This window comes from Salvelinus fontinalis, chromosome 31 (assembly GCF_029448725.1).
Source record: "Salvelinus fontinalis isolate EN_2023a chromosome 31, ASM2944872v1, whole genome shotgun sequence".
NCBI lineage: Eukaryota > Metazoa > Chordata > Actinopteri > Salmoniformes > Salmonidae > Salvelinus > Salvelinus fontinalis.
In genome coordinates this window covers 27,226,913-27,241,934 of record NC_074695.1, presented here as the reverse complement: position 1 = coordinate 27,241,934, position 15,022 = coordinate 27,226,913, and the positions used below count along the sequence as shown (strand labels likewise).

At 42.8% G+C, this 15,022-nt stretch overlaps 1 protein-coding gene across 1 annotated transcript; it reads left to right on the top strand.

The window, feature by feature from the left end:
- The first annotated feature begins 6,833 nt into the window (after window positions 1-6,833).
- Window positions 6,834-7,694, top strand: LOC129829299 (involucrin-like). The gene has a single exon (XM_055890981.1). The coding sequence runs from the start codon at window positions 6,834-6,836 to the stop codon at window positions 7,692-7,694; it is 861 nt and encodes a 286-aa protein (XP_055746956.1).
- Window positions 7,695-15,022: the final 7,328 nt, after the last annotated feature.

Sequence of the window (15,022 nt, the reverse complement as noted above, 5' to 3'; positions counted from 1 at the left end):
TTAAATTTGGAACGCTACTCTGAACTCTCTGTCTCCTGTGTTTGACTCCTTTCGTCCACGACACCCCGAGCAATACAGCCACGGGGCAGAGAGAAAAATTGCGGTTTTATAGCTAATATCAAGCTATTTTACAGATTTTGTCATGATTCTAAGAGAAGATATTGCAGTTTTAGAGCAAATTTTCTGCTATTCTACACATTTTGTCATTGTCTCTCGCCTAGGCAGAGTTCTCTTGTACATTTTGTAAATATTCAATGTCTTTTATTTGTTTTTTGTTTGAATCTTTCAGTTTTATTTTTGGTTTTGAATAGCTAAATGAGTATGTTCATTCTGGGTTCCATCTATTTGTTTCCTGTCCATGAATATTATGGCAAATTGCTCTTTCAACATAGCTAGATAACAATGCTAATGCGAAAGCTAGCTAGTTAGCTAGTGTGTTTTGATTTGACAACAATTTTTTCTACAGTCTCTTGTTTCTACAGTCTCCTGACCCATGAAGACTGCAATTTATGTTGAGCTTGCAGTGATGAATTCATTGGTCAGCTCATGGGCCCCCCCGCCATGCGGGGGCTGCAGTGGGGCGATGTGCTACGTCAGTGGCGACTAACCAGTTAGTCATTAGCTTGATATATGTATATTTATTGTTAACAACTCATTATCAACAATGTTTTCTAAAGTGACACGGATATGATCCATTTTTCTCATTAATTATTTGGGGGGTTGATTAGCGATACTCAGTTGAATCTTGCTGATTAATAGTAAATGTACAGACTACTCTGCTTGAAATAATATAAGAAAATATATGTATTAATTTGTATTTGTTGTGATGGCTTATTGCTGATTGTCACGCCCTGACCTTAGAGAGCCTTTTTATTCTTTATTTTGGTTAGTTCAGGGTGTGACTAGGGTGGGTAGTCTAGTTTTTTTATTTTCTATGTTGGCCTGGTATGTTTCCCAATCAGAGGCAGCTGTCTATCGTTGTCTCTGATTTGGGATCATATTTAGGCAGCCTTTTCCCACCTGTTGTTTGTGGGATCTTGATTTTGTATTGTTGGTTTTTAGCCCTACAAAGCTGAACGTTTTGTTTTGTTACTCTTTATTGTTTTGTTGCTGGTTCACATAAATAAATATGATTAACCTACCCCACGCTGCATCTTGGTCCGACCATCCTTCAAACAACGATCGTCACACTGATTTATTTTCTCTTATGAACCATGGTCTTGTCCACCAACATAGAAACGCATAGGAGAATGCATTACCATGAATAACACACCTCGTTTGAATCTCAATTCGTTTTCCTTATGTAGTCAGTGTCTATATGAAAATGCCCTTTATACATTGTTCACAACCAGGAGAATTGCAATATCCACTTTGTTGTGAATGTAAATATGAATGTTTAATTTATTTGAATATGTAACGACTCTATACTATTTATGTATGCATTGTTCATCTATATTACATGCTTATGAATATGAGAAGGCATTTTCTGTGCTGTTGCAGTTTGAAACATCCACAGTGATCAAAGGGGTAGGGAAAGAGAGGGTGAGCTTGATGAGATAAATAACTCATGCTGCCCATCACACAGATAGCCAGGCTACAAACCTGATGTGGAAAAACAGATGGACATTAGAAAAACACACACTGATATGATTTCAATATGAGAGCAATGCATGAACCATACTACATTCCTCTCACCTATGAGTTGCATACATAAAGCATGCATTTGTGTGACACAGTATGTGCCTTTGCATGTCTTTATCAATCGGTCTCGTCTTTTTGTCTAGACCTACAGACTGTTTTTGCAACCATACTTCACCCTTTTGAAACTATACTGCACTGCACAATAAGATCCAAGATGTTAAGATATTCTAATACCTCATGTCCACCAGATGCATCAAACTCATTCATTTTCAATGGAGCAGTACGCAAACCTACGCTCCGTTTGTACCGCATGCATTCAATATTTTCAACTTGTGCAATTGCTTTACCTTGCGGTGGTACAAACGGAAGTACACACAGAGACTCCAACAAACTAGGAAGTACACACACCGACTCCAACTAACTAGCTTTTAGCGAGTTGAAAAGCGAAGCACATGCGTGTCAAGTATGGAATAAACAAAACACATATGCACTTGGTGGACATCGGGGATAATGCTGTTTGTTTGTGTATGTAGGGAAGACAACTGACTACTTGTATTGCACATTTGTGTAATATCAGAGCTTGCAATATTGGGTTACATGGGCTTATGTGCCAGGCATTATTCTGCAAGTTTTGAGTTTAGGGTGTGTGTCACAATACAGTATCTATAAATGTAACCACTTTTTACTTTTTTTCCCTATTTTATAAATGGGAGACGTTTGAGATTTTTGGTTTGTTTCTACCTCGAGTAGGGCTATCTAAAACAAAATGGGGGCCTTGGCACTAGCCTATTAGAAGGTGGTACAGTGTTTAAGCTGGGTTCCTGATAAAAGACAGTTGTTGTTCTGGCAGTGGCCCAGCTCTACCTCTGCCTCTGCCTCTGCCTCTACCTCTGCCTCTACCTCTGCCAACGCCAGACCAACCATTGGCACTGTAGTGTAGCCCACAGAAATACAACATGTGTGGGTGGAGCAGCAGGTGACCATGGCAACATGAAACACTTCTAAGGGCACATACAGCAGCAAAAGTAAATACTGCAAGCAGTAGCAACCCTCTGTGTCGGTCAATATCATATCAGAACTCATATGGTTTATATCATATAGCACTGCTCACCAATGGACGTGACCAAGATACTCACAAAGTATGATCAAATAGCTAATGTAGTGCTGCACCGAACATGAAAGATAAAGATTCAACCGGGATGCTCTTTGATGTGATGGCTAACCTAATGCTAGCTTTTGGACAGCAGTGGTGCATAAGTTTGTAGGATGAGTAAAAGCCTCGCAGGCCTAGGTTGTGTTGTGTGGTGTGTGGTTTGGTGTGTGGGCATGGACAGACGGACAGCAGGGCAGGGCAGGTGGGGTGCTAGACAGGCAGTCTGAGGCGGTGGGCCCTCAGCTGAATCACAGGATGCTATCTCTCAATCCCTCAGGGGAAATGGTGGTGCTGCTCTCTGTTCGTCTCCACTATCGCATCACCGCAAATCATTGTTCCTGGTCTGGGGACACTGCCACCTGCCAAACAGCCAGGCAGAAGCACTGTGCAGGATAAGTCCTGGTTTACTAATGATGCAAGTATAAAGCTTTCGCCAGGGAAATGTTCAATATTGCCTTCTGTGCTACTGAGGGCATGATATACTGTATATCTAAACACTTTTCAAAACATGGCTTTATTCTGCTTTCCCAAAGACTGTGAAATTGCTATAAAATGAGACCTGGTGACATGTCAGGTAGGTTAGGAGTGGATAAGATGAAAAAATTGAGCTGGGAAAAGCTGAGACGGCTTTTTACAAGAGCTCTTTCAGTAAACATAAATGGATCAACAAAGACATTAAGTCATGATTCTAGTAAAACCATGCTCAGTTTATAAAAGGAACATGCAGTGTGAGTGTGTGTTCATGCTTGCGTGTGCATGTGTGTTTGCGTGTGTGTGCGTGTGTTTGCGCGCACCCAAGTGTTTATCTGGTCTATGATAAAACGTCTTTGAAGTTGAGCGTTAAAAGGGGCAGGGCTGCAGGCTAGGCTGTCTATCAGCAGTGTGATGGCATCCACAGGGAAGGAGCTTTTCTCCAGCGCTCAGACAGATGTTCTGCCTGTCCAGAAGGTAGTAACTGAATACCATATCAAAAGATACGGATGGGACCGAGGCAAGTGTGGAAGACAGGAAGAAAGAAAAAAAAGCTATTAGCTATTAGCTATTATGAACACAGAACTTATAGTGTGTTCCAACCCTCTATAATGTCTGTATAGTTTGGTTCCGTGTTTCTGTGGATGGCACACCTCTTGAACGAACCCTGAAAGCTGTAAATGCAACCATGTGCTTGTCTTCTTTCCATCCCAAGGGTGTGTTGCCAGGGAAACAGCCCCAGGTAAAGCAGGCTCTCTAAGTCAGTTTTTTCCATCCATTCGTGACTCCCCTCATGCCTCCATTATTTTCACAGCTTCCTCTTCAATGAAATCGAGTGTCAACCATAGAGATCCTATTAAATACTCATTATTCTAATTCCTAATTCTATGGTGTCAACAAACTGTGAAAAGGAAGCCTGCATGCAGATATGCACCAGACCTATTTGACTGTGAGCGATAGCAGCATGCAGTGTATTATAAATGTGCTACAGAATATTTTGGCTCCTGAGTGGCGCAGCGGTCTAAGGCACTGCATCTCAGTGCTAGAGGCGTCACTATAGACCCTGGTTCGATTCCAGGCCGTGATTGGGAGTCCCTTAGGGTGGTGCACAATTGGCCCAGTGTCGTCCTGATTAGGGTCTGGCCGGGGTAGGCCGTCATTGTAAATAAGAACTTGTTCTTAACTGACTTGCCTAGTTAAATAAAGGCGACATGTTTTTATTCCTGTGTCCACACAATTTGATATAGCCATGTCTTTGTGTTGATGCATGGTTACTGTGCATTGTGTATTCTGAAAAGAACCCTGTATGTTCCCCCGCCCATCTTGATTACAGTATCATGTGTTCTCTGTCATTACCACCCTTACAGTGTGAGTATGTGAAAACGTCTCTATTTGTTGGTTGTGCGTGCGTGTGTGTTTGTGTGCCTGTTTCTGTATATTTTCAAAGGCTCACATGCTGCTGTGATAATCAATTTGTATTGTATTCATTTCAATAACAAATCCTACCATTCCAAACAGAAGATAAGTGGGCAAATAGATGAAGAAAATAGAAACAATCAGTGGGGAGGAGAGGAAACAAAAACTCTCTTTCACAGGAGTCTCAACGGGACCATTATGTATTTTTTTTAATAAAAAATGAATTTGTATTTAACCAGGCAAGTAAATTAAGAACACATTCTTATTTACGATGACAGCCTAGCAAGTGGCAAAAGGCCTCCTGTGGGGACGGGGGCTGGGATTAAAACAAAAAAATGTAGTACAAAACACACATCACAACAATACTTAAAGAGAGACCTAAGACAACACAACATGGTAGCAACACAACATGGCAGCAGCACAACATGACAACAACACAACATGATAACCACACAACATGGCAGCAGCACAACATGGCAGCAACACAAGCATGGCACAAACATTGTTAGGCACAGCACAAAGGACAAAATGGTAGAGACAACAATACATCATGCAAAGCAGCCACACGTGTCAGTAAGTGTCCATGATTGAGTCTTTGAATGTAGAGATGGAGATAAAACTGTCCAGTTTGAGTGTTTTTTGCAGCTCATTCCAGTCACTAGCTGCAGCAAATTGAAAAGAGGAGCGACCCAAGGATGTGTGTGCTTTGGGGACCTTTAACATAATGTGACTGGCAGAATGGGTGCTGCATGTGAAGGATGAAGGTTGCAGTAGGTATCTCAGATAGAGGGGAGGGACGCCTTAGAGGGTTTTATAAATAGGCATCAACCAGTAGGTCCTGCGGAAGGTATACAGAACAGAGATGGCCAGTTTACAGAGGAATACAGAGCAGTGATGTGTCCTATAAGAAGCATTGGTGGCAAAGAATAGTAAAGAGCATTTAGCCCCTCGAGAGCACCTTTACCTGCCGATCTATAAATTACATCTCTGTAATCTAGCATGGTTCCTACCGTTCCTAGACTATGGTGACATCATCTATATCAATGTTTCCCATCTCCAGTCTTGGACAAAAAACACCTGATTTGAGCTAAAAGCTATTATGACCCATCTATGAAAAGCAGAAACTCTCACAAACATGTACATGTAATGTTCTGCTCTATGATGCTCCACACAAGAAGAGTTAGAAGGTAGGGAGTTCGACATGGAAGATCATAGGAAATCCCAGGACATAGTGTCTATAATAGTGTAATAAGCTCACATAGTTGCTGTCCCAAACTTTAAACTCCCCACCGTTGTCACTGACTAGTTAGATATTTTCCACTGAGCAATCAATTTCTGTACACTGCATTCTTACAAATTAATTTTTATCATGTTTTTGCTTGGCGGACCTATAGCTGTTGCAGTGACTGTATTACCTCCACACAAGCAGTCATGAGTTATGACCGCAGTAAAACTAAAACAAAACTAATTTAAGATATTTTTGGTACATAATTGGTTTAGCCACTAATCCAAATTAAAACAAATTCTAGTAATCGCCTTTGGGAGTGGACTGTAGTAATATGCATACTGGATGGACCTAAATGTCTATCCACGTGTCCAAAATGTCTATCCACGTGTCTGGGAGAGAACGTATAGCCCTAGGCAATTCTGTTGGTTCATTGCTTGTGCAGGGTGGCTTACACTTAGCCTACAATTAGTGAATTTAATAAAGAGTTTGAATAGCCTAGTAATAATCATTTTTATAATGTATTGAATACTGTAGCTATACAGAAAATCTCAGCACCGTGCGTTTCCTCCTCCTCTCTCTTCTTTATTCCCTCCTCGAGCGTACAAACGGGCTGTCAACAGTTTAGTGAAATGTGTTTTGTAGAGAAAACATGTTTACTATCGATGTTCCCAAACAGATATCACTTGTTTTCCCAAATTAAGTATTGGGTAGCTGCAGGAACAGGGTGGAGAGCCCATGACATACAGAGTACTGGGTAGCTGCAGGAACAGGGTGGAGAGCCCATGACATACAGAGTACTGGGTAGCTGCAGGAACAGGGTGGAGAGCCCATGACATACAGAGTACTGGGTAGCTGCAGGAACAGGGTGGAGAGCCCATGACATACAGAGTTTGGGTGGAATATCACCTGTCCAGCAGCGAGAACATGCTCCTCAAACAGGAATATCACCTGTCCAGCAGCGAGAACATGCTCCTCAAACAGGAATATCACCTGTCCAGCAGCGAGAACATGCTCCTCAAACAGGAATATCACCTGTCAAGCAGCGAGAACATGCTCCTCAAACAGGAATATCACCTGTCCAGCAGCGAGAACATGCTCCTCAAACAGGAATATCACCTGTCCAGCAGCGAGAACATGCTCCTCAAACAGGAATATCACCTGTCCAGCAGCGAGAACATGCTCCTCAAACAGGAATATCACCTGTCCAGCAGCGAGAACATGCTCCTCAAACAGGAATATCACCTGTCCAGCAGCGAGAACATGCTCCTCAAACAGGAATATCACCTGTCCAGCAGCGAGAACATGCTCCTCAAACAGGAATATCACCTGTCAAGCAGCGAGAACATGCTCCTCAAACAGGAATATCACCTGTCCAGCAGCGAGAACATGCTCCTCAAACAGGAATATCACCTGTCCAGCAGCGAGAACATGCTCCTCAAACAGGAATATCACCTGTCCAGCAGCGAGAACATGCTCCTCAAACAGGAATATCACCTGTCCAGCAGCGAGAACATGCTCCTCAAACAGGAATATCACCTGTCCAGCAGCGAGAACATGCTCCTCAAACAGGAATATCACCTGTCCAGCAGCGAGAACATGCTCCTCAAACAGGAATATCACCTGTCCAGCAGCGAGAACATGCTCCTCAAACAGGAATATCACCTGTCCAGCAGCGAGAACATGCTCCTCAAACAGGAATATCACCTGTCCAGCAGCGAGAACATGCTCCTCAAACAAGAATATCACCTGTCCAGCAGCGAGAACATGCTCCTCAAACAGGAATAACACCTGTCCAGCAGCGAGAACATGCTCCTCAAACAGGAATATCACCTGTCCAGCAGCGAGAACATGCTCCTCAAACAGGAATATCACCTGTCCAGCAGCGAGAACATGCTCCTCAAACAGGAATATCACCTGTCCAGCAGCGAGAACATGCTCCTCAAACAGGAATATCACCTGTCCAGCAGCGAGAACATGCTCCTCAAACAGGAATAACACCTGTCCAGCAGCGAGAACATGCTCCTCAAACAGGAATATCACCTGTCCAGCAGTGAGAACATGCTCCTCAAACAGGAATATAACCTGTCAAGCAGCGAGAACATGCTCCTCAAACAGGAATAACACCTGTCCAGCAGCGAGAACATGCTCCTCAAACAGGAATATCACCTGTCCAGCAGCGAGAACATGCTCCTCAAACAGGAATATCACCTGTCCAGCAGCGAGAACATGCTCCTCAAACAGGAATATCACCTGTCCAGCAGTGAGAACATGCTCCTCAAAGTGGTTGATGCATGGAGTGAAATAAGTGTTGTCATTTATATAGCTGCTCATATGAAGCACATATTCCTCTATAAAACCCAAGTAGCCTACCTTGCATCATTGAAAAACCCACGGCCTCCATTCGCTATTCCAGTGCATACAGATGACATCTCTTTTTTCCCTGCCCTTATTCCCCTGACGCAAGGAACTGAGCGCAAGCATTTTTTGCAACTTTCTCAAATAATCAATAGCCTATAGTCGCATCATGCAGCCCATATATGTTATGATTTCTAAGACATTCTAAGGTTTGTATCATTCAAAACTAAAGTTGCTTAAAATAAATAATGGATTTATTGTGATGGTGTATATTACATTTATTTATTAGACTTTTTAAAATGTAAATGTTCAAAAGGCGAACATCAGCTTGTATGTATAACGACACAGGATGAGACCCAGATGCAGACACAAGAAGCAGATGGTTAGAGTCTCTGATATTTATTAATAGACAAGGGGCAGGTCGATGACAAGCAGAAGTTCGTAAACCAGGTCAGAGTCAGATTGGTACAGGGCGGCAGGCAGGCTCGAGGGCAGGCAGGCAGAATGGTATGGCAGGCAGGCTCGAGGTCAGGGCAGCAGAATGGTATGGCAGGCAGGCTCGAGGTCAGGGCAGCAGAATGGTATGGCAGGCAGGCTCGAGGTCAGGGCAGCAGAATGGTATGGCAGGCAGGCTCGAGGTCAGGGCAGCAGAATGGTATGGCAGGCAGGCTCGAGGGCAGGCAGGCAGAATGGTATGGCAGGCAGGCTCGAGGTCAGGGCAGCAGAATGGTATGGCAGGCAGGCTTGAGGTCAGGGCAGGCAGAATGGTATGGCAGGCAGGCTCGAGGTCAGGGCAGCAGAATGGTATGGCAGGCAGGCTCGAGGGTAGGCAGGCAGAATGGTATGGCAGGCAGGCTCGAGGGCAGGCAGGCAGAATGGTATGGCAGGCAGGCTCGAGGGCAGGCAGGCAGAATGGTATGGCAGGCAGGCTCGAGGGCAGGCAGGCAGAATGGTATGGCAGGCAGGCTCGAGGGCAGGCAGGCAGAATGGTATGGCAGGCAGGCTCGAGGGCAGGCAGGCAGAATGGTATGGCAGGCAGGCTCGAGGGCAGGCAGGCAGAATGGTATGGCAGGCAGGCTCGAGGTCAGGGCAGCAGAATGGTATGGCAGGCAGGCTCAAGGTCAGGGCAGCAGAATGGTATGGCAGGCAGGCTCGAGGGCAGGCAGGCAGAATGGTATGGCAGGCAGGCTCGAGGGCAGGCAGGCAGAATGGTATGGCATGCAGGCTCGAGGGCAGGCAGGCAGAATGGTATGGCAGGCAGGCTCGAGGTCAGGGCAGCAGAATGGTATGGCAGGCAGGTTCAAGGTCAGGGCAGGCAGAAAAGGTTGGAACCGGAAGGACTAGAAAACAGGAACTAGACAACCAGAAGTACGAAAAAACACACTGGTAGGCTTGACGAGACAAGACGAACTGGCAACCGATAAACAGAAAACACTGGTCTAAATACACAGGGGATAATGGGGACAAATGGGAGACACCTGGTGGGGGAGTGGAGACAAGCACAAGACAGGTGAAACAGATCAGGGTGTGAAAGTATGTAGCTTCTATGCATGGAGCCCTGGAGATGCTAACATGTTTATGTTCATTAACGGTCAATTACCGTGAGACAGGCAATCTTTTGCATGCTGACAAAATTTTACGACTGCCACAGCCCTATTAAAACGAAGTGCGCTATGATAAACTGCATTTAACGGCTTTAACCTGATCAGGTTTGAGGACCCCAGCAAAAATCTGCGTAAATGCAACAGTTTATGTGTCACACCCTCACCTTAAGAGAGCCTTTTTATTCTCTATTTTGGTTAGGTCAGGGTGTGACTAGGGTGGGTACTCTAGTTTTTCGTTTTCTATGTTGGCCTGGTATGGTTCTCAATCAGAGGTAGCTGTCTATCGTTGTCTCTGATTGGGGATCATATTTAGGCAGCATTTTCCCACCTGTTGTTCGTGGGATCTTGTTTGTGTTTAGTTGCCTTGAGCACTGCATTACTGCACGTTTGTTATATTCTTTGTTGTTTTGGTTGTAAGTTTCACTATTAATTATAATGTGGAGCTCTACGCACGCAGCGCCTTGGTCCACTCATTTCAACAAGGGTGAAATTATGTCAATTTGTTTTGTGTTCTACTTATACAGTAGCCCTCGTTGTGCTGAAAAGGGAATTGCAAAACATTTAATTGTGATGCTAAATATAAGGGTTGCACATTCAGATAAATTAAGGTAGTGAAAAAAAGCGCAGATTTAAAGCCGGTGCGCACTTCGTTTTATTAAGGGTGACAGGTTCAGTACACATCACTGCATTCTTTACCAGAAAGTAGACTGGCCCTCATTGAAGTCACATAGGTCGATTCATTGCTCTCTTTTTATTTATAAAGCTCTCTTACAAAAACTCCTGCCACATCTAACATTAATAACCTTAGACGTGCCATACCCGATCTCAGGGATGGCTAAGTCTAGATATCTCTTCGGGCTCCTCAGAGTTCGGTAAAGCAGCTTTTAGTTTTTTTTGTTCCCAATAACTGGATGTTCTGGTGCCTCTCAGGCAGTTCAACATGTTGATTGGCAGCTGATTGGAAACCTCTTTGCTGAGGAATGTGATTTTTTTTCTTGAGTTTATTTGCAATTTTTTATATTTTGTATTTTGTAAATTCTGTGTATGCAAGTTTCCCATATGAAATAGGTATTGGTCTCAATGGGTCGCCCAGTTAAAATAGAGGTAACATTTTAATTATACAAAAATAAATCTCAAACTTGTTTGGGCCATACTTTCGACTATTACCAGTCATTCCAAGAATATTAAATGTGTGCTACTGAAGTACTTGTAATAATTTTATTAACACAATTTTATGATTTATGATTTCAGCTAGCATCATTTGGATGACCCTGGAGATGTTTTACATGGGAGACAAAGTCACATTGCCGTTGGCCAGATTGACCAGCTGAAAAAGGGTTAGTGGAGTGTAGAGAGAGAGAGAGTGAGGGGAACAGAGAGAGGGGAACAGAGAGAGGGGAACAGAGTGAGGGGAACAGAGAGAGGGGAACAGAGTGAGGGGAACAGAGTGAGGGGAACAGAGAGAGGGGAACAGAGAGAGGGGAACAGAGAGAGGGGAACAGAGAGAGGGGAACAGAGTGAGGGGAACAGAGAGAGGGGAACAGAGTGAGGGGAACAGAGTGAGGGGAACAGAGAGAGGGGAACAGAGAGAGTATCATATTTGAGCCTAGTAAAATAGAATCAGCACTTTCTGGCCTGTCATATACTTTGTGTTTTACTGAAATAGTTTAGAATGTCTCATTGTGGGATTTTGTGTACCTTGTTTATCCACTTGTGTCTCATTATATGCACTTAACTGTGGGCTTTCTGAAAATTCAAAAGATTCAGAGATGTTGCCAAAAAGTCTGCATTACTCACAGTAGCCTACTTCAAAATGTCAAGGGTGGCAACTTTTTATGAAGTTTTATAGTGAACAGCGCATCCTAGGCAATGAACACAATGCAGGCGATTGCAGAAAATTCAAGTATTCAAATACTTTTCTCCGCATTTTTGCACCTTCAAAATGTTACTCTGTATTTGCATCATATAATCTTTCTGTGCTTATGTGTCCATGCATCTTTGTAATTGCATCAGTGGCTCGTGTGCAGACAGTGATTGTGGTTTACATGCATCTTTGTGATTGCATCAGCGGCTCGTGTGCAGACAGTGGTTGTGGTCTGAGTGTGTCACACCTCTGCGAGCACAGTCATGCTCTATGTCCACTCTAAACCCCCCAGTCCTCCTGAGAGAGGATGCCAGCACTGACTAGTCAGCTGGAAGAGCCAGGACTGCCCAGGTGTGAAGGACAGCCAGTGGAGACATGCAGGAAAGACTTGTGTGTGCGTGTGCATGGATGCATGTTTTCTTGCTTGCTTGCGTGTTTGTTTGTGTGTGTGTGTGTGTGTGTGTGTGTGTGTGTGTGTGTGTGTGTGTGTGTGTGTGTGTGTGTGTGTGTGTGTGTGTGTGTGTGTGTGTGTGTGTGTGTGTGTGTGTGTGTGTGTGTGTGTGTGTGTGCGTGCGTGCGTGCGTGTATGCCTCTGCCGTTCTCTCCCTCACCACTCTGTTTCTCTCCCCATCCTCATAGCATCTGGCTGGGTGATAGGAAAATAGGGAAATACGAGGGTAGGGATGGAGAGATGACTTCAAAAGATGGAGGATGGAATGAAAAGTTGTCTGAATGATTAATGGGCTAAAAAAAAGTGGACAGAGAATCATCATTGAAGATTAACTTGTCTAAATGAATTGTTTGAGGTTGATGTCTTCACTAGAGGATAATGCTGTGATGTGCACTATTTGCTTTCATGCTCGTACCCAACCTTGTATCAATGCTCAACTGTACACTGCTATATCATCTGGCACTTCATCTGGCACTACTACATTCACAACATAACATGGGATGGGAAAAGGCACTGATCCATGTGTTTAGGAAGTGAGACTGTGCTACAGCTGCTCAGAAAAAGCTTATTTCAGTCACTTAAAGTTTCACAGTAAGTCAATCTGTTTCCACTACTATGCTACAGTGATCTATCTGTTTTCCACTACTATGCTACAGTAATCTATCTGTTTTCCACTACTTGGCTACAGTAAATCTATCTGTTTTCCACTACTATGCTACAGTAAATCTATCTGTTTTCCACTACTGTGCTACAGTAAATCTATCTGTTTTCCACTACTATGCTACAGTAAAACTATCTGTTTTCCACTACTGACCTACAGTAAATCTATCTGTTTTCCACTACTGTGCTACAGTAAAACTATCTGTTTTCCACTACTGTGCTACAGTAAAACTATCTGTTTTCCACTACTGTGCTACAGTAAATCTATCTGTTTTCCACTACTGTGCTACAGTAAAACTATCTGTTTTCCATTACTGTGCTACAGTAAATCTATCTGTTTTCCACTACTGTAATACAGTGAATCTGTTTTCCACTACTGTGCTACAGTAGAACTGTCTGTTTTCCACTACTGTGCTACAGTGAATCTATCTGTTTTCCACTACTGTGCTACAGTAAATCTATCTGTTTTCCACTACTGTGCCACAGTAAATCTATCTGTTTTCCACTACTATGATACAGTGAATCTGTTTTCCACTACTATGCTACAGTAGAACTGTCTGTTTTCCACTAGTGTGCTACAGTAAAACTGTCTGTTTTCCACTACTATGCTACAGTAAAACTGTCTGTTTTCCACTACTATGCTACAGGAAGTCAATCTGTTTCCACTAGTATGATACAGTAATTATCTGTTTTCCACTACTATGCTACAGTAAGTCAATCTGTTTCCACTACTATGATACAGTAATTATCTGTTTTCCACTACTATGCTACAGTAAATCTATCTGTTTTCCACTACTGTGCTACAGTAAAACTATCTGTTTTCCACAACTGTGCTACAGTAAAACTATCTGTTTTCAACTACTGTGCTACAGTAAATCTATCTGTTTTCCACTACTGTGCTACAGTAAAACTATCTGTTTTCCACTACTGTGCTACAGTAAATCTATCTGTTTTCCACTACTGTAATACAGTGAATCTGTTTTCCACTACTGTGCTACAGTAGAACTGTCTGTTTTCCACTACTGTGCCACAGTAAATCTATCTGTTTTCCACTACTGTGCCACAGTAAATCTATCTGTTTTCCACTACTATGATACAGTGAATCTGTTTTCCACTACTATGCTACAGTAGAACTGTCTGTTTTCCACTACTGTGCTACAGTAAAACTGTCTGTTTTCCACTACTATGCTACAGTAAAACTGTCTGTTTTCCACTACTATGCTACAGTAAGTCAATCTGTTTCCACTAGTATGATACAGTAATTATCTGTTTTCCACTACTATGCTACAGTAAGTCAATCTCTTTCCACTACTATGATACAGTAATTATCTGTTTTCCACTACTATGCTACAGTAAATCTATCTGTTTTCCACTACTATGCTACAGTGAATCTGTTTTCCACTACTATGCTACAGTAAATCTATCTGTTTTCCACTACTATGCTACAGTGAATCTGTTTCCACTACTATGCTACAGTGAATCTGTTTTCCACTACTATGATACAGTAAATCTGTTTTCCACTACTATGCTACAGTAAAACTATCTGTTTTCCCCTACTACGCTACAGTAAGTCAATCTGTTTCCACTACTGTGCTACAGTAAAACTATCTGTTTTCCACTACTATGCTACAGTAAATCTATCTGTTTTCCACTACTGTGCTACAGTAAAACTATCTGTTTTCCACTACTGTGCTACAGTAAAACTATCTGTTTTCCACTACTGTGCTACAGTAAATCTATCTGTTTTCCACTACTGTGCTACAGTAAAACTATCTGTTTTCCATTACTGTGCTACAGTAAATCTATCTGTTTTCCACTACTGTAATACAGTGAATCTGTTTTCCACTACTGTGCTACAGTAGAACTGTCTGTTTTCCACTACTGTGCCACAGTAAATCTATCTGTTTTCCACTACTGTGCCACAGTAAATCTATCTGTTTTCCACTACTATGATACAGTGAATCTGTTTTCCACTACTATGCTACAGTAGAACTGTCTGTTTTCCACTAGTGTGCTACAGTAAAACTGTCTGTTTTCCACTACTATGCTACAGTAAAACTGTCTGTTTTCCACTACTATGCTACAGTAAGTCAATCTGTTTCCACTAGTATGATACAGTAATTATCTGTTTTCCACTACTATGCTACAGTAAGTCAATCTGTTTCCACTACTATGATAC

What these genes read in the sequence shown, in the direction of transcription:
- LOC129829299 (XM_055890981.1), top strand. Translation starts at nt 6,834, where the DNA reads ATGCTCCTCAAACAGGAATATCACCTGTCCAGCAGCGAGAACATGCTC.